The sequence below is a fragment of the Lichenostomus cassidix genome, unplaced genomic scaffold (assembly GCF_008360975.1).
Source record: "Lichenostomus cassidix isolate B80296 unplaced genomic scaffold, HeHo_3.0 HiC_scaffold_33, whole genome shotgun sequence".
NCBI classification, from domain to species: domain Eukaryota; kingdom Metazoa; phylum Chordata; class Aves; order Passeriformes; family Meliphagidae; genus Lichenostomus; species Lichenostomus cassidix.
In genome coordinates, this window is record NW_028147632.1 from 3965848 (window position 1) to 3982638 (window position 16791).

Sequence of the window (16791 nt, forward strand, 5' to 3'; positions counted from 1 at the left end):
GCAATTTGTGCCAAGGCTGTGACTCACCTGGCTGATTCTCCCATCACTCCTCATCCTTGAGCGCTGATTGATCAGAAAGAGGCGGGGGGAGAAACCATCCCGGGTTAGTCCCACATCTCGCCCCCTGGGGCTGCCCCGTTCTGGCAGGGCTCAGCCCTACATCACTTTGATTTCCCCCAGAAAGGGAAAACGGCTCCAAATCCCTCTGGCTGTGCAGAGAAGGGGAGACATTTCTCACCTTCTCCACGGCAGCTCCAAGGTTCTGCCAGCCGCAATGGAACGGGCAGAGGGAGCAGGGCAAGGGACAGCAGTGCCAGTGCTGAGGGGACAGGAGGGAAAACAGAGGCATTTCACAAACATTTAATGAAAAAGTAACAAAATAACATAGTATTCAGCAACAAAACATCACATTCTTTATATTATCAGGCACTGAGGTGACGCTGAGAGTCTGTGCAGGGCAGACACTGCAGCTAAGGAAGGACATCCCTGTGCTGGGGGTGGGTGGAAAGGAGAAGTAGAGTGCTCAGCACGGAGAAGGTCCTTCCTCCACCCTTGCTACAGTGTGGGGGTTTGGAGTCTGCTACAGATATACTGCATGTCATTTGAGCAGATCCCACTCCAGAGATAATTCTCAGCCAGATACACACACGGTGCATTGCCCAGCGCAGGAACCCTGCAGGGAGGAGCAGAGACAGTGATGGAACCTCAGGGAGATACCTTGTGCCCCTGTGCCACCCAGGCCCTGCCTGTGCCCCCCAGCACTCACGAGGAGTTGAAGTTGCTGCCATCCACCCACTGCAGCTGCTGGTCCTGTCTGTGCAGCCCGAGCCAATAATCGTTGTTCCTGCTGAAGTTGAACAGGAACTCCTGGCAAGGGGAGAGAAGCCAACAATGGGAGCTGCACCTCTGGCCCAGGAGCTCCCCAGGCTCCCCTCAGCCACCCCAAACCCCTCACTCACCATTTCCCAGTCCTCGAGCACAGCCAGGGAGGCCCCGAGCTCAGAGCACCGAGCCTTAGCCTGATCCCAGGTGAGACGATCGCTCGAGAGGAAGTAGCAGATCCCGTGGTACCCAACCCAGCCATGGGGACAGGCCAGAAGCAGAGGAGTGTCAGGAGTAACTGCAGTAACCGGAGTGTCTCCATGTCTTCTCTCTGCAGAGAGAACAGGTCTGAGGATTCTCCCCTCACGGAGCAGCCCGAGCTCCCATTGGCTGGTTTTCCCGCTCAAACACCTCTACCCGTCACAATTGGCTGATTCAGCCGTCACTCCTCGCTCTCCCGCGCTGATTGGTCAGGGCGGGGCTGAGGGACGATCCCGGCCGTGAGGGAGCAGTGAGCCCGCAGTGCCCCGAGCGGTTGGGCTGAGGCTGCTGCTCCTCCTTACCTGACACAGCAGCCAAGGACACCGCCAGAGCCACAGCCAGGAGCAGGAGCAGAGTCAGCACAGCCAGGGTGAGCACGGGATGGGATCTGATCCACTTAACAAGAGCTGGAAAGAGCAGCTCGCCGTGAGGATGGAGCTGTCCTGAGCAGGCCCAGCCCTCACATCCCCACCCAACACCCGGGGAGCACAGGAGGGACTCTCAGCCCTTGTGCTCCTGACTCTACTGGCAGCAGGAGAGACCAGGGATGGGGACACAGCCAGGGACATGGCCAGGGGACTGCCTGCAGCAGCAGAACTGCCCAGGGCCAGGTGTGTCAGTCCAGCAGAGCACAAGGCCTCTTCCAGAGCCCTGGACACAGCCATACCCTGGCAGCCCTGTGCTCCTGGGCTCACACTGTCCATTGTCCCCTCCCTACAGGCCACAGTGCTGTCCCTGCACTCACCCAGAAATCCTCCGAGAGTTCTTTTCTGTTTATTCCTGGTTGCTGATCTGCCCTCGGGATCATGGGGTTCTTTCACACTCCTATTACTGGAGCAGAGTACTTTCTGCACATCCTCATTTGCTTCACACTCACTAGTGGCACCTTTCTGCTTGTAACAAGTGATTTCTTGTGCCTGAGGAAAATATGTAATCCCACCTGCCAATCTATTCTGGGGATGCAAGATCTCCTTCACAACCCCATGAGTGGAGCAGAATTCGCTCTCCTCCAGCTCACAGCTGGGATCTCTCTGCTTGGCATGGAGAACACCTGGTTTCTGAGACATCAGCAGTGCTGAGAAGGCCTTTTTAAGTTCAGCGTTGGACACAGTTTGACAACTACATTGATGGATGGTTAAACAGGGCATGATGAGACATCTGGGCTGGTCCTGGCCCTGCGCTTTCCCCATGGTCAGGAGGGAGCTGCCAGCTTAGTCCTGCCCTGACACTATAGGTAGGGGGGGACAGAGAAGTGATGTTTCCAGGGCTGTCACTGTCACCGATGCTCCAAAGGATCCCCTCGAGGCAGAGACTCCACACTCACCAAACCGTGCTGGAACACAAAGAAAGCTCTCAGCTTTGAAGCTCCAATTCAAAAGGGAGCAGCTCCACCCCAGTTCCCATTGTGGCCAAAGCAGCAGCTCAGGAACAGACAGCAACGATTTTTGGGCACAGCGATGGGATGTACTCATGTCTTGGTTTAGCCACAAGAAAAAGTAATGAAGCAACAAGGAGAGAACCACAGCAGCAGCACTGGCAGCGTGACATCGCTGGGGTCACACAAGGCCAATTCACAGCATGACAGAATCCTCTGAGCTGGACAGAACCCACAAGGAACTTCGAGTCTAACTCTTGACAGAATGCCTGCTGTGGGGTGAAATCCCAACCTTGGCATTATCGGCACCATGCTCTACCCAATGTCCCATTTCTTTTAGCAGCACATGTGTCAAGGCAATAGAGAAACGGTTAAATATATAAATACAGGGTTAGGGTATAAACGTGTAATGCTAGGGACACGGGATGAGTTCTGGGATGGTTCCAGAGGGAGAAGGAAATCCCCAGCCCCAGCCCAGGCAGCTTCCACATCATCTCCTCTTCCTGCAGGTTCATTCCCTCCAGATCAGGCACTGAGCTGATGCCGCCAAGAAGCAGCCCGGAGTGACTCAGCATTGTCCCCGGCATGTCCTGCGCTGAGGGTTGGAGCTCAGGGACAGCGAGCGCGGACAGCGCCCTTTGTGTGCGTTGACAGGGAGGGAGTGGCGGGGAAGGCGGAGCGTGGGCGGTTCTGCCCCCGAGGCGACAAGGCGGGACGGGACTCCCCCGGACCGCCTCCTCCTTTCCGTCCCCGAGTGCTTTGGGTTATGAAAGATGTTTTTCTGCTTCCACCCAGCCCCTGGCACGGACATCTCCCGCTGCACCAGGGGCTCCCAGCCCGGTCCTGCATGGCCAGAAACTGTCCCGATCACAGGAGAGACACCTCTGTGCCCCCCACAGCAAGCGGGACGAGCCAGCGCTGCTCCGGCATCACCGGCAAGGAGACCGTGGGCAGCCGCTCCCTCAGCGGCCTCAGGCCAGCGGCAACACGGCGCCACAGCCAGGGAGGGAGGGAGGGAGGGAGACGGGAGAAGGAAGCCGCCACAGCCCCCCTGCCGCCCCCTCCATCCGCCCGCAGCGAGCCCCGAGCCCCGGCACAAGGCAGCGCGGCTCCCACCTGCGCTGGGACAGCCTCTCCGAGCTGCGCCGCCGCCTCCCCGGGCTCTGCGCTCCGCTCCGGTCACTGCCGCAGCTCTGGGGTCCGGGGGTCGGTCACTGCCGACGCCCCAGGACCTGTGCTGTCAATGCTGAGAAAGGTGGCTCGTTGCTCAGTGGGTATTTATAGAGAGCAGCTCTGACCAAGCAACACCCAAGACAACGAAGATTTCTGGGAGAATCAGCCAATAGGAATGAGCTATTCCCCTGGACACGCCTCCTTTACCCTTTGGGAAAGTTGGTCTCTTCTGTCCCAGGCTGCGCTAACTGTTCAAAAAAGCCTTGATAAACAATGTCTTGGCTGAGTTCCACTTGGTCACAAACCTTGTCTCCCTTACACGAGTCCATGAGCTCCTCTTTTCCCCACCAACAGCCCAACTCGCTTTTTATCCTCCTCCATGACTCAACATGCCTGTTTATCTCACTTTCAGACCAAGCTGACAGCCCTAAGTGCAGCCAGGGCGAAACACTGCTGTGACTAAAACTTATCTCTCAGGTCCTATAAACAGCAACCCAAAATGAGCCCCTCGGAGCTCTCCTGGAGCAGCTCCTCCCTCTGAGTGATGCCTTTCCGAGCTGGAAAATCTCCTCTTTGCTGCACTCAGTGATCCCCAAACAACGAGGGACCCTGGGCTGATCCCCTCACTGCTCGAGGCTCAACCCTTTGCCTGCTGGGGAGATGGACAACCATCCATAGTGAGCATTTAATGTACTTGAGGAGATTTCCTGACAGGAACTGACTCTTTCCATCTGTGAGCAAACACTGCCCTGAATAATGTGTCAGAAATTCTGCTCGGAGGAGTTTTAGTGCCTCAGACATCTGAGTAAGTCAGGCCTGTAAGTGAGGTTAAGTCAGAGTTACAAGCCCAGTTAAATGCTGCTGAGTGTTGCTCCACTGTTGAATTGCTCAATTAAGGTTAAATGTTGCTAAGTGTAATTCCTTTTGTTGAATTGTTAAGACGTCAGTTAAGGCATAAGTTAAAAGGAAAAAATAAGTTAAAGTACTGGTAAACTGGGAATTGAGGAAGGAGATAGAGGTCAAGGGAATTGTTTAACTTAGGAGTTGTTTCACTTTTGATTCTCCTCCTCTGGTCTCTCTGATAATAAGTACAATTAATTTCACTATTTTTCCATCTATAGCATGGGCCAAGTGTGCTCTAAGCACTGAGACTGTCAGGAGAAAAGAGTAAATTCAGGTGTAAAGTCCAGTGCACAGAGGGTTAAATAGGCTGCTTCATGTGTAAACAAGGAAGCAATAAAAGATAAAAGCTCACCAGGAAGGCAAACACCATCTGTCTCCTGTTTTGATAGGAAAATCCTCTCATAATGTTAGAATAAAAGTACAGAAAATCCAGGGTATTGCTGGTTTTGATAGTGAAACTCCTGAGATTCATGAGATGTAAATGTGACTCCCAAAAACCCCCAAATCATCAGGAGATGACTAAACTCAAAGTGATAGCAATCAGAGATGAAATCAGCTACCAGGGAGGGGGAAGGGTTGTTCTGTGTTACAGTTCCTTCATTAGGAAGATTGAGAACAAATCCAAGTGCATTTGATAAAAGGATGGACTTTGGCATCCTCAGGTGAAACCCAGGACTCCTCTGAGCTCTTTCTCCTGCAACAGCAGAGAAACTGTGAAGAGAACCAGAAGGTTCTGCCTCTGGGAAATGGAAAATTGGGATTTTTGGTAGGCACAGGAGCTGTTTATTCCAAATTAAACACCCTGCAAGGGGAATGAAGTGGTGATTTTGTCACAACTGTCAGTGAAATGAGCTCCTTTTCCATCTAATTGAATTCAAACTGGGGAAATGATGGATAATTCATGGATTTTTGCACTGCCCAGCTCTCCAGAACCATTAGTAGGAGGGAATTTACTGGAAAAACGGTTTGAAATTCTCTGAGGTCAAAGTTCTGGATTTTGAAATGCCCAAGGTTAAATTCAACTGAGCAGGAGACAAACTGTGAGGGAATTGCAGACTTGCCTTGGCATGATCAGGGCATGGATCAGAAATTATTATGGTACTGACTTTTGAAATTACTCATAAAGATTTTATTGTTTTGGCTGATCATACTCAGGCTGTGCTCTAAAAACTTAAGCAAGAATTGATAATTCTGCCTCTGGGCTTGGGAAGTACCAGGCATCTTTTAAATTATTCCCTTCTGAGAGCCAAAATCTTTCCCAAGGAATTCTGGCACAATTCCCAGTGGCTCAGGGGTGAATCACTGCCAATTTTCCTGACCAGATCAATGATGTGAGTCAAGGATGACCCAGCTGCTAGTGAGGAGTCACAGCCATGGAGCTGCTAAATCAGGATCCCAAAATTCCCTCTGGGACAGAGCCTGAGGTCAGTGGGACACAGGGGGGACAGAAGGGTTTGGGACACAAGAGAAGCCACTGACTGAGCTCAGTCCTGTTGTACAGTGGGACAGGAAATCACCTTTGAAATTCAAAATCCTGCTCTGCTTCTGATTCCTAAACCAAAAGCACTTCAGACAATCACAAGGAGTTTACTCCAGCCCAGCTGTGTTTAAAGGCAAGCCTGACAGAGCACCTAGATTGGAAACAACACAGAAAGAAATAACTTTTTTTTTGCAACAGAAAATGCACTGCAGGATTTGCATTCCCCATCCTGAAGGAGGTGATTTAATCTAAAGCTTTACCATGAGTTGTTTGAGCACAGAAGGAAGAAATGGTTGTTGTAACATTTGCATTCCCACTTTGCAGCTGAGGGAAAGAAAAGATCTGGAGGGATTGTAAGTATGGTTTGGCTTAGTGCACTCTGAGCAGAGAAAAGTTTTTTATTGGCAGAGTTCATGTTGATCTAAGCCTGCAGGAAGGGGAAAACCAGCTGAAGTTTCCATTCTGCACTGCAGAGCACAAAGAGAGAACCAAACAAGATGAAAATAACGAAATTACTTGGCTCACAGGGCCAAAAAAGCCACAGAGAGAAGCACACATTTTGGTTTCACAAGAGATCACCCTACCAGTTATTAAAACTAAATGTGGCGCCAGAGTTTGTCAGTGAACTGAAGCATTAAATTCTAGACAGGTTCTGAGACAGGAATTTGCTCCAAAATGAAGAAGGAATAACTTTGTATCTGCACTTGGATGCATTTTAAAAATTGGTGTTGGGTGCTTTGTAATTGACATTGGGTACACTTATAATTGAAGTTAGATATATTGTAGTTGAAGATGGGTATGTTGTAATTGAACTCAGATACACTGTAACTGAAACATCTGTCCTAGGTATGTCCTGATCCCATGGCAGAGTCCTTGTGACACTTTTTTTGTGCTGGGACTGCTCCAAAAAAACACAGAATCACCAAAAAAGTGGAGACTTGAGACAATAGAAATTTTCAGTTCTCCTAAAGGTGCTAGATGGAGTGTAAAGATTAACTAGCAGAGAGATAAAAGGGGATAAAGGCGTGCTACAGGATGATAAAGGTGCACTGAATTAGGACAGGAACAGAGAAAGAGAACTACAGTGAGGGTTTTGCCAAGTTATGGAATGAGAATCAATTCTGAGGAAAGCTGAGCTGTAACATCAGTGAGTGCAATCACTAGAAACACCTTTAGACAACCTGCCAGGACCATAAAAGGACTCTGAGCAGGAGGTGGGTGGATGGAAATGAGTACCAGGAAAGGGTTATGAATTAGTGAGAAAACGTTCCGTGATGAATATGTGTGATCAGGCTGGAACAAATACCCGATTGTAAAGCTCCACCCACAAGTCAGACCCACGAGATCGTCGGGGCTTGTTCAGCACTGAAAGAACAGCTGCTTTCAGATGCTTCAAATTAGAAGCATTGTTAGAAAGGTCATTTTCTGGCTAATTTTGGTATTATGGTCACTGAGAGGAATCCTTGTCCTGCTCCAGCCTGAGGTCTCTCCCAGGGGACACAACCCCTCAGAAAAGCTGCTCCAGTGGTGATTCCCCACAAGTCCCGCCAGCAGCCACTTCCATGGCTCTGCAGGAGCTTCCCATGGCTCAGGGCCTCTCTCAGGTATCTCCTGCTCCACCCTGGGCTCCTGCCAGGGCTGCAGGAAGGTCTCTGCCCTGTTCCGCCCTCACAACAATACCATGGCTTCCTGCCCAGCCCGGCACAGAGCCAAGATCTTGTTCATGTGATTTCGGAGAAATGGAGTGACCGAAACTGCTTTCGTGTGACATTACAGAGCCCCGCCCCTCGCTCCCATTGGCTGATTCCTCCCACCACGCCTCCTTCTCGAGCGCTGATTGGTCAGAATCGAGTGGGTTGGACAGAATAAATGCTCCGGCCCTGCACTCTGCTCAGCATTTCGCGTTTCAACTTCACGGGGGCATAGGGAGATGTCTGTGTGCTCTGGGAGCGTCAGGGGATTCTCAGCGTTTGCTCTGCAGTCTGTTGGGAAAACAGCTCTGAAGCTGCACTGGAAGAAGGACTCGAAGCGAGTTTGCCACCACTGGTCATGATGTCTCAGGAGCGAGATCTGTCGTCTAAGTGGGTAGAGAGTCAAGATATAGCCAGTGGATTAAGCTCCAGTGGTGCACAGGCTGCTGGGGATGCAAACATCCCTCGAGTGCTGCTGGGGATGCAAACATCCCTCGAGTGCAAAGTCCTGGTTATTGGAAGCAGATCAGTGAGCTATTGGGGTCTGTGGGCAGTCAAGGGATGGAGAGTGGATATAACTCCAACCATGAGAGTGTAGAGGATCTCTAGGATCCTGAGGACAAGTCAGGAACTGGGCATGCAGAGCTGCCTCAGCTGCAGGATCCTGCCAAGAACCCCTGGAGTTTTTTGCTTCGGGAGTGTGATGTAAGGCCAAGGAAGGATAAAGCTGTTGTTGAGATTCCCATGGATGCCCTGGGTGCCCAGAATGGATCAGCAACCAGAGGTACAGGATTACCTCAGCTGCCAGACCCTGCTGGGCACAGGCAGGGAGAAGCTGCTTCTCTGCTGGGGCAGAGTGAATCCCAGCCCAGGAATGGGACTGGAGAGAAGTGCCTGGATGGATTAGCAACCAGGAATAAACAGAAAAGAGCCCTAGGAGGATATCTGGGTGAGTGCAGAGCCAGTGCTGTGGCCTGTAGGGAGGGGTCAATGGACAGTGCCAGCCCAGGAGCACAGGGCTGGCAGGGTGTGGCTGTGTCCAGGGCTATGAAACAGCCCTTGTGCTCTGCTAGGACTGACACACCTGGCCCTGGGCAGTTCTGCTGCTGCAGGCTGACTACTGGCCATGTCCCTGGCTGTGTCCCTGTCCCTGTGCCTGCTGCCAGCTCAGTGAGTGGCACACGGGCTGAGGGTCCCTCCTGTGCTCCCCGGGCGTTGGGTGGGGATGTGAGGGCTGGGCCTGCTCAGGACAGCTCCGTCCTCGCGGCCTGCGGCTCTTTCCAGCTCCTGTTGAGTGGATCAGATCCCATCCCGTGCTCACCGTGGCTATGCTGACTCTGCTCCTGCTCCAGGTTGTGGCTCTGGCTATTCTATCAGGTAAGGAGGAGCAGCAGCCTCAGCCCAACCCCTCGGGGCACTGCGGGCTCACTGCTCCCTCACGGCCGGGATCGCCCCTCAGCCCCGCTCTGACCAATCAGCGCGCGGGAGAACGAGGAGTGACGGCTGAATCAGCCAATCGCTGGGGTGGTGGGGTTTGAGCGGGAAAACCAGCCAATGGGAGCTCGGGCTGCTCCGTGAGGGGAGAATCCTCAGACGTTCTGTTCGCTCTGCAGGGAGAATGCACAGAGACACTCCAGTTACTCCGGTTACATCTGACACTCCTCTGCTGCTGGCCTGTCCCGATGACTGGGTTGGGTACAACGGGATCTGCTACTTCATCTCGAGGGATCGTCTCACCTGGGATCAGGCTAAGGCTCGGTGCTCTGAGCTCGGGGCCTCCCTGGCTGTGCTCGAGGACTGGGAAATGGTGAGTGAGGGGTTTGGGGTGGCTGAGGGGAGCCTGGGGAGCTCCTGGGCCAGGGGTGCAACTCCCACTACTCTCTCCTTGCCAGGAGTTCCTGTTCCACCACGGTGGGAATGTCGATTACTGGCTCGGGCTGCACAGACAGGGCCAGCGGCTGCAGTGGGTGGATGGCAGCAACTTCAACTCCTCGTGAGTGCTGGGGGGCACAGGGGTGTTATAGATTGGACTCACAGAACCAATACGGAGTCAAGCCAATTAAGAATTTATAATTTATTAGTAAGCGGTAGCGAGGATAGCAGTGCTGGGCGGCCAAAGGTGTGCAAACCCCTCGCTTCTCCCACAGTCTTTTTATAGGCTTTTATCTTCTGGGCTGTGTGTACTGCGTTTTCTGTGTTGCTGAAGGCTTCTTCTGTTCTTCATCTGCTGAGACAGTATTTTGCAGAATGCCAAGGTTACAGATAAGTTTTTCCCACCCAAACCAGCTTGTCTTTGTTTAAGCAGTGTTAGCAAGACCTGCAAGTTCCTTTGCAAGAAGCGTTAGTAAGATTTTTGATGAACAAACAGCATTTTTTCATTAGAAGGGGCACAAGGTGTTCCCCTGAGGTTGCAGCGCTGTCTCTGTTTTTCCTTGCAGGGTTCGTCTTCTGGGCAATGCAGACTGTGTGTACCTGGCTGACAATCGTCTTGGGAGTGGGATCTGCTCAAATGACATGCAGTATATCTGCAGCAGACCCCAAACTCACCTGTAGCAAGGGTGGAGGAAGGACCTTCTCCGTGCTGAGCACTTTACTTCTCCTTCCCCCCCCACCATGGGGATTTCCTTCCTCAACTGCAACATCTGCCTTGCACTGATCCTCAGGGTCACCTCAGTGTCTGTTCTGCAGGAGATGAACCTGCAGGAATAGGAGATTATGTAGAAACTGGTGTGTGGCTGCCTGGGCTGGAGCTTTCACTGGGTGGGCTTCTTGCTCCTTCTAGCTTTGTTCACAGAAATATTGATTCGCCCCAGTCAAGCCAAGAGACACTTCAGAGACCAAGTCAGAGAAGTGGGTATTTGCTTTATTCGATGCACCGGGTGTGTGGGAATTGTTTCCCCCAAACACACACCTCAGTGCCCGCAAAGACACAGTGTTACAGGTAAAATTCATGAATACTCATCACATTCCCCAGGATAGGAGTGGTTATACAAATTACTTCTCATAAGTCATTAATATTACTAGTGATTTCTTGTGCTCAATGGCAAAAGGATTCCTTTTGCCCCCTTTTACCTTGATAAGATTAGGGAATCTACAAGGCCAGAACTGACAGGCGCCGTGCTGGTGGAAGGGGCAAAAGCTGAAAGAAACAAGAATTGTTGAATAGATTTGGGTTTTCTATTTGACCACTCCTTTCTCAATATAATGCCTCAGAAATATCATGGTTTTATACAGTAAGTTGATATATATATGTATATATATATATATACACTTAAAAATCATGTGGCTATATCATTGAAAAGTGCGGTCTTAGGATGCTGATAATACAAAGAATGTGATGTTTTGTTGCTGAATACTATGTTATTTTGTTACTTTTTCATTAAATGTTTGTGAAATGCCTCTGTTTTCCCTCCTGTCCCCTCAGCACTGGCACTGCTGTCCCTTGCCCTGCTCCCTCTGCCCCGTTCCATTGCGGCTGGCAGAACCTTGGAGCTGCCGTGGAGAAGGTGAGAAATGTCTCCCCTTCTCTGCACAGCCAGAGGGATTTGGAGCCGTTTTCCCTTTCTGGGGGAAATCAAAGTGATGTAGGGCTGAGCCCTGCCAGAACGGGGCAGCCCCAGGGGGCGAGATGTGGGACTAACCCGGGATGGTTTCTCCCCCCGCCTCTTTCTGATCAATCAGCGCTCAAGGATGAGGAGTGATGGGAGAATCAGCCAGGTGAGTCACAGCCTTGGCACAAATTGCTCCACCCCTCTCGGTGCGCTGCTCTCCAGGAGATATCGTGATTTGCACAACCTGGAATGTCCCCGGCCCGGGCAGGAGGCCAAAGAGCTGCTGCTCTCCTGAACCGCTGGGACCTCGGTGTGACCTGAAGCCCTGGCAGGACGCCAGGCTGGAGCAGGACAAGGACTCTCTGCCTGAGAGGGTGGCAGTGCCATGAGCTGGCTGTGACCCCAGTCCCCTGTGCCTCTGTGTGGGGAGGAGGGAGGGAATGGGGGATAAAAGGAAACCCGGGAAGGAGGGAAGGGTGGGGTGGAGGTGTTTTTGTAGGATTTATTTTACTAGTTATTCTGCTGTGATTTGTTGGGTGCCCTGAGGCCAAAGCTGCCCCACACCGTGATTGATGCCTTGGGGCAGATTGGAGTGAAAAGACACTGAAGGACTGCAGTAGGAAAGTTTATATAGGGTAAAAGCCTCAGTGAGCTCTGCAGCAGAGGAAACTCCGTTTTGGGTTTTTGTTTGCTTCCTGTTTGTGGTGTGGTTTGAATGCAGCAGAGAACAGAGCCAGGAAACGTCACTGTCCGTTTGTGCAGGTGGTTGTCGTGCAGTGATGGTGGCAGTAGCTCCCACATCATCCCCACCTGGCTCCCACATTCCCCCGAGCGTCTCTCCCACCCCAGCTCAGAGTTTGGTGGCTTCTTTCTGGCAGATCCACTGCAACGCTGCTGCGCTGCAGCTGTCAGAGCTGATCCTGTCTCCCTTGATCACCCCACAGAGTCCAGGTTGCTCCTTGAGGTCCACCTGGAACCTGTGGGTGCAGGAGAGAGCCTGGGTCACCCTGAGGTCCCTGAGGGGACATTGGGGTGCTTTCCTTGGCCCCTGATGCTCACCGGTTTCTGTCCAGGCTGGAGCCATTCACCCACATCCAGCCTTTCCCAGCTTCAGGCAACCACAGCCCAATCCAGAAGCTGCGCTTGGATTTCTGCAGGGTGTCATTGAAGAATGCCTGGCTCGGGGAAGGAGAAGTGGTGACATTGGGACATGGATTGTCACCCCAAAATGGGCTCTGTGCTCATCCCAGGACTGAGACCCATTGTGTCCCTCAGAGGCACCTGGGGGTGACACAGGAAAGGGGCTGATCCTGGGATTTTGGGATCCTCCTCACCCTTCCCGGGTGCCTCCAGCCCTCCAGTCCATCCCACCTCCCCATCTCCATCATTCCCTCACCAGCTCATCCTGATCCCATGGCAGCAGCAGTGTTGCTCCCTGATCCTTGCACTCCTCCTGGCTCTTCTTCCAAGAGTTGTATCCAGTGGAAACCCAGTAGCACTTGGTCCTTCCCAGCGTCCAGCCCTGGGGGCAAATCCTGCATCCCTGAGCCGCTGGAAAATGGGATCAGAGTTGGGTTAAGTCACCAAGTCCCCACTGCATCCCCAGCAGACCCAGTGAAGCACCATAGTTTAATTCTGGTTTGATTAATTTGTTTCATTCCCATTTGCTCCCAGGAGACACCCTGAGCTGCCCTTGGGGCTCCGATCTGGGTGTGCCACGAGATTTTGGGAAAGTTTTTGGAGCAGAGACACCTCAGGGTTGTTACCTGGTGGCTGTGACAGGCAGAGAGCTCCCCTGAGCTCCTGGAGAACATTCTCTCGGACGCTGTTGATATCCCCAACATTCCCATTCCCGTATTTGCCACTTCCCAAGCTCTCCAGCTGCCGGTGCATTACTGCAGAGGAAGGAAAGAAAGAGAGCTGAGCAGTGACAGCACCTTGCCAGCCCCAAACTGTGCAGCCCTGAGCTCCCCCTGCTCAGAGCTGTCCCCACCCACGGTGGCTTCGTGCCGGTGACAGGATGTGGTCCCTCGAGGTGTCACCGCGGCTCTGGTGCCACCTCCAAGAGCCGCAGAGCCTCTGTCCCCCTCGTGCAGCGCCGAGGCTCTGAGGCCAGGCTGAGGAGCTGCTCAGCACCCCCTGCCCCACACGGGCACAGCTGGCAGCCCTGGGTTTGGGGGGGTTTCCCCCAGCCCTGCCCCTCTGGGGGTCTCCCCGACATCCAGCAGCCATCGGGGTCTCCCTGCCGCCTGCCCTGGGGGGGTTTGGGGGTGCTGGGGGTGACAACAGCCATGTGCCACCAGCTGGGCACGGGGCTGCTGGAATGGTGGCTCTGGGTGAGCCCGAGTTCAGCCCGGGGCTGTCCGACCCACCCGAGACATTTTCCCCATGGCCACACAACCCCCCGGGCCACCTCCCTGCTGTCAGGCTGTCCCCGTGTCCCCCCGTGTCCCCCCTGTCCCCTCCCCACACTCACACGAGCAGCTCAGAGCCACCACGGCCACTCCCAGCAGGACATTCCCGGTCCAGCCAGCCCCGAGCGCCACGCGGTGCCACCAAGGACAGCCTGGAGCTGCAGGGGACAGAGGGGACAGCAGGTCGCATGGTGTCACCCCACAGATTTGGGTTGTTTTGTCCCCAAAAGCAGCTCAGAGCCTGGCAGCCCCCAGGGTGCAAACCTTGATGGGTTTTTCCCAGCAGAGTTATTCGCAGCAGGAATTAAATCTTTTAATTAATGGTTAGATTTTGTGATTTTCAAGGTCTTTCCCAACCCAAACGGTTCTGATTCTTCTGCTGATTTTTCTCCACAAGGAAACCCAAACTGGAGTCAGCAGGACAAAGGACGAGGCTCAAGGAGCAGTAGAAGGAAACAAAGCAGGAACCCCCAGAAGCTCAGGGAAGATGGACAAGGAGCATCAAGAGCTGGATGAGGATTTCCAAAGGCATCAGCTGCCCTTCAGCATGGCAGGGCTGCAGAATTGGGGCAGATTTGGGGCTTTTGCTCCAATCAATGACCCCTAGGAAGAACCAAACCCTGAAATGGCAATTGGTGTGGAGTTCAGTTAGCCCAGCTCAGCCTCTCCACGCAGAGATGAAGCTCAAACAGGAGCCTGGGGCAGTCAGGGCTTAAAAATCATCCCACAAACCCAGCTTTGAGCTGAAGAGGAGGAGGTAAAGTGATCCCTGAGCACCAAAGCCATCCCACCCCAAAAGCAGCCCCAGCATCCCCCAGTTCCTGTCCCCCACCCACCTGGGGGTCCCCAGAGGGGCTGAACCCCTTTACCTGCACCCTGCAGGGCTGAGGATCTCCCTGCAGTCCCTCGCTTGCTCTGTTGGTCCAACACCATGTAGTCTTCTTCATCCTCCATGTCCCTGCAGAGCTTGGGGACAGCTTGGGGACAGCTTGGGGACACAGCCTGGGGACACAGCCTGGGGACACAGCTTGGGGACACAGCTTGGGGACAGCGTGGGGACACTGCACTGGTGGCTCAGAGGAGGGGACAGGAAGCCAAAGCACCTCTGACCGCTGGCCTGGAGCTTCCTGCCCTCGTCACAGCCCTGACACCCCGGGGAGGAGCTGGGAGGGGTGGGATTTTGTCTCCAGGGGAAGGAAAATCGAGATTTTGGGTTTGTCCCCATGGGGGAAAGGAAAATCGGGATTTGGGGTTTGTCCCCATGGGGGAAAGGAAAATCAAGATTTGGGGTTTGTCCCCATGGGGGAAAGGACAGGGAGTTGTGGCAGGAGGTGCTGCTGGAGAAAAAGCCACCCTGGCTGCCCTAAAATGGTGAAAATAGAAGAGCAGGAGGTTGGCCCTGATCTCTGAGAGGTGAGAATTGATAAAATCTTATTGAGGGAGAAATGAAACGTTGGCAAATTGATCAATGAAATGCCAGAGGTGTCTGAAAATAGACACAAAATGTTTTGTGGAGCTGCCAGCTTTGCTTTCCCAGCCCTGAGTGTGGTGGTGCTGACTCAGCACTCTGGGGCCTCACTTCTCCTGCCCCCGAATTAGGAACAATTAACCGGTCGAATTAATGATTATTTAATTGGTGATTCTCTATCCCTGAGCCGCTTTGCTCCTCTTCCAGCCCCAATCCAGCTCAGGGCCTGCAAAGCTGTCCTGTCCTGTGTGAGCTCTGTGCATTGCTTTGGTTTTCCCCCAAAAAGGGCAAATCTCCCCAAACCCCTTGGGCTGAGTGCAGGAGGGGAGAGATTGCAGGCAGGAAACTCCCCAAATGGTTTTTGCCCAGGTTGGGAAGGACTGGGAGCACTGGGAAGAGGCTCTGGCTCGGCAGCAGCCCCTGCACAGGCACAGTGTGTGCACAGAGAGTCAGTGCCTGCCAGGAAATCTCCCCGAGCACATGAAATGCTCACTCTGGATGCTTTTGCATTTCTCCAGCAGGCAAAGGGTTGAGCCTCGAGGAGTGGGGGGATCAGCCCAGGGTCCCTCGTTTTTTGGGGATCCCTGAGTGCAGCAAAGAGGAGATTTCCCAGCTTGGAAAGGCTTCATTCAGAGGGAGGAGCTGCTCCAGGAGAGCTCCGAGGGGCTCATTTTGGAGCCCTGTTTATAGGGCCTGAGAGATGGGCTTTAGTCACAGCAGTGTTTCATGCTGCCTGCACTTAGGGCTGCCAACTTGCTCTGAAAGTGAGATAAACAGGCATGTTGAGCCATGCAGGAGGGATGAAAAGCGGTTCGGGCTGTTGGAAGGGAAAATGGGAGCTCCTTGGATCCGTCCCTCTTGGTGAAGTGTTTGTGACTAGTGGAGCTCAGTCAAGGGGTTATTCATCAAGGCTGTTAACGACAGCCTGTAAAGAGCCCAGAGAAACCGCCCCCCCTGCAAGGGGCGTGACCAGTAACATTGCATCAGGTCTATTCTCTGATCCTCCAGTCTTCGCTGACTCGCGTATGATTTGGTCAGAGCTGCTCGATGTAAATCCCCTCTGGAGAGACACTATTCTGTCAGGGAATTGGCAGTGCAGGTTCCCGGAGCGTCTGTGACACCCGGGGAGGCGGCGGAGCTCGGAGAGGCTGTCCCAGCGCAGGTGGGAGCCGCGCTGCCTTGTGCCGGGGCTCGGGGCTCGCTGCGGGCGGATGGAGGGGATGCAGGGGGCGGCAGGGGGGCTGTGGCGGCTTCCTTCTCCCGTCTCCCTCCCTCCCTGGCTGTGGCGCCGTGTTGCCGCTGGCCTGAGGCCGCTGAGGGAGCGGCTGCCCGCGGTCTCCTTGCCGCTGCTGCCTCGGCAGGAGGCGGTGCCGGAGCAGCGCTGGCTCGTCCCGCTTGCTGTCGGTAGCACAGAGGTGTCTCTCCTGTCCCCGGGTCGCTGCGCTGTGGTCACCGCCGAGCTCCGCCGCCTCCGAGCTCCGCCGCCTCACGGCGCTCCGGCCGCTGCCGCTCCCGAGCCCTCACTGACCCTGCAGCAATGGCGGTACAGCGGCGGCACCGGGGTGGGGCTTGTTCCCCTCTGACCAATCACCGCGCGAGAATTATGAGTGACGGCACAGTAAGCCAATGGGAATGAGGTGGGAGAGCTCTGCA

At 53.7% G+C, this 16791-nt stretch overlaps 4 protein-coding genes across 8 annotated transcripts in view; 2 read left to right on the forward strand and 2 right to left on the reverse strand.

Annotated features, from left to right (window-relative positions):
- Positions 1-540: 540 nt before the first annotated feature.
- LOC146421590 (uncharacterized) lies at positions 541-3039 on the reverse strand. The gene is made up of 5 exons (XM_085047281.1): positions 1829-3039; positions 1386-1490; positions 960-1153; positions 767-867; positions 541-673 (listed from the first exon to the last, which is right to left on the reverse strand). The coding sequence occupies exons 1-5, from the start codon at positions 2271-2273 to the stop codon at positions 556-558; spliced, it is 963 nt and encodes a 320-aa protein (XP_084903407.1). The 5' UTR covers positions 2274-3039; the 3' UTR covers positions 541-555.
- Positions 3040-9092: 6053 nt separating this feature from the next.
- LOC146421591 (early activation antigen CD69-like) lies at positions 9093-11104 on the forward strand. Of its 2 annotated transcripts, XM_085047313.1 has the most exons (4): positions 9093-9512; positions 9598-9698; positions 9853-9960; positions 10144-11104. In XM_085047313.1, the coding sequence occupies exons 1-4, from the start codon at positions 9324-9326 to the stop codon at positions 10256-10258; spliced, it is 513 nt and encodes a 170-aa protein (XP_084903439.1). In that variant the 5' UTR covers positions 9093-9323; the 3' UTR covers positions 10259-11104. The 2 variants fall into 2 exon arrangements, with proteins under 2 accessions (XP_084903439.1, XP_084903440.1); XM_085047314.1 differs by lacking the exon at positions 9853-9960 and having other exon boundaries at positions 9144-9512.
- A 640-nt stretch (positions 11105-11744) lies between these two features.
- Positions 11745-14708, reverse strand: LOC146421592 (killer cell lectin-like receptor subfamily B member 1B allele A). The gene is made up of 6 exons (XM_085047300.1): positions 14540-14708; positions 13733-13828; positions 13023-13151; positions 12653-12807; positions 12316-12431; positions 11745-12233 (listed from the first exon to the last, which is right to left on the reverse strand). The coding sequence occupies exons 1-6, from the start codon at positions 14622-14624 to the stop codon at positions 12107-12109; spliced, it is 708 nt and encodes a 235-aa protein (XP_084903426.1). The 5' UTR covers positions 14625-14708; the 3' UTR covers positions 11745-12106.
- Positions 14709-16167: 1459 nt separating this feature from the next.
- Positions 16168-16791, forward strand: part of LOC146421593 (uncharacterized) — a 34624-nt gene continuing 34000 nt past the window's right edge. For all 4 annotated transcript variants that reach the window (XR_014848643.1, XM_085047273.1, XM_085047272.1 and 1 more), the window contains exon 1: positions 16168-16300. The gene's annotated coding sequence lies outside the window, so the exon portion shown is untranslated. The remainder of the gene's footprint in view (positions 16301-16791) is intronic.

What these genes read in the sequence shown, in the direction of transcription:
- LOC146421590 (XM_085047281.1), bottom strand. Translation starts at nt 2,273, where the DNA reads ATGGGGAAAGCGCAGGGCCAGGACCAGCCCAGATGTCTCATCATGCCC. An exon ending in GTCCTTGGCTGCTGTGTCAG is followed by an intron (nt 1,154 to 1,385) that starts GTAAGGAGGAGC and finishes TTCTCTCTGCAG; the next exon opens with AGAGAAGACATGGAGACACT. An exon ending in GGCAGCAACTTCAACTCCTC is followed by an intron (nt 674 to 766) that starts GTGAGTGCTGGG and finishes TCCTCCCTGCAG; the next exon opens with GGTTCCTGCGCTGGGCAATG.
- LOC146421591 (XM_085047313.1), top strand. Translation starts at nt 9,324, where the DNA reads ATGCACAGAGACACTCCAGTTACTCCGGTTACATCTGACACTCCTCTG. An exon ending in GGCAGCAACTTCAACTCCTC is followed by an intron (nt 9,699 to 9,852) that starts GTGAGTGCTGGG and finishes CTTCTCCCACAG; the next exon opens with TCTTTTTATAGGCTTTTATC. An exon ending in GTATTTTGCAGAATGCCAAG is followed by an intron (nt 9,961 to 10,143) that starts GTTACAGATAAG and finishes TTTTCCTTGCAG; the next exon opens with GGTTCGTCTTCTGGGCAATG.
- LOC146421592 (XM_085047300.1), bottom strand. Translation starts at nt 14,624, where the DNA reads ATGGAGGATGAAGAAGACTACATGGTGTTGGACCAACAGAGCAAGCGA. An exon ending in CTGCCTGTCACAGCCACCAG is followed by an intron (nt 12,808 to 13,022) that starts GTAACAACCCTG and finishes CCCATTTTCCAG; the next exon opens with CGGCTCAGGGATGCAGGATT. An exon ending in CATGGGATCAGGATGAGCTG is followed by an intron (nt 12,432 to 12,652) that starts GTGAGGGAATGA and finishes TCCCCGAGCCAG; the next exon opens with GCATTCTTCAATGACACCCT.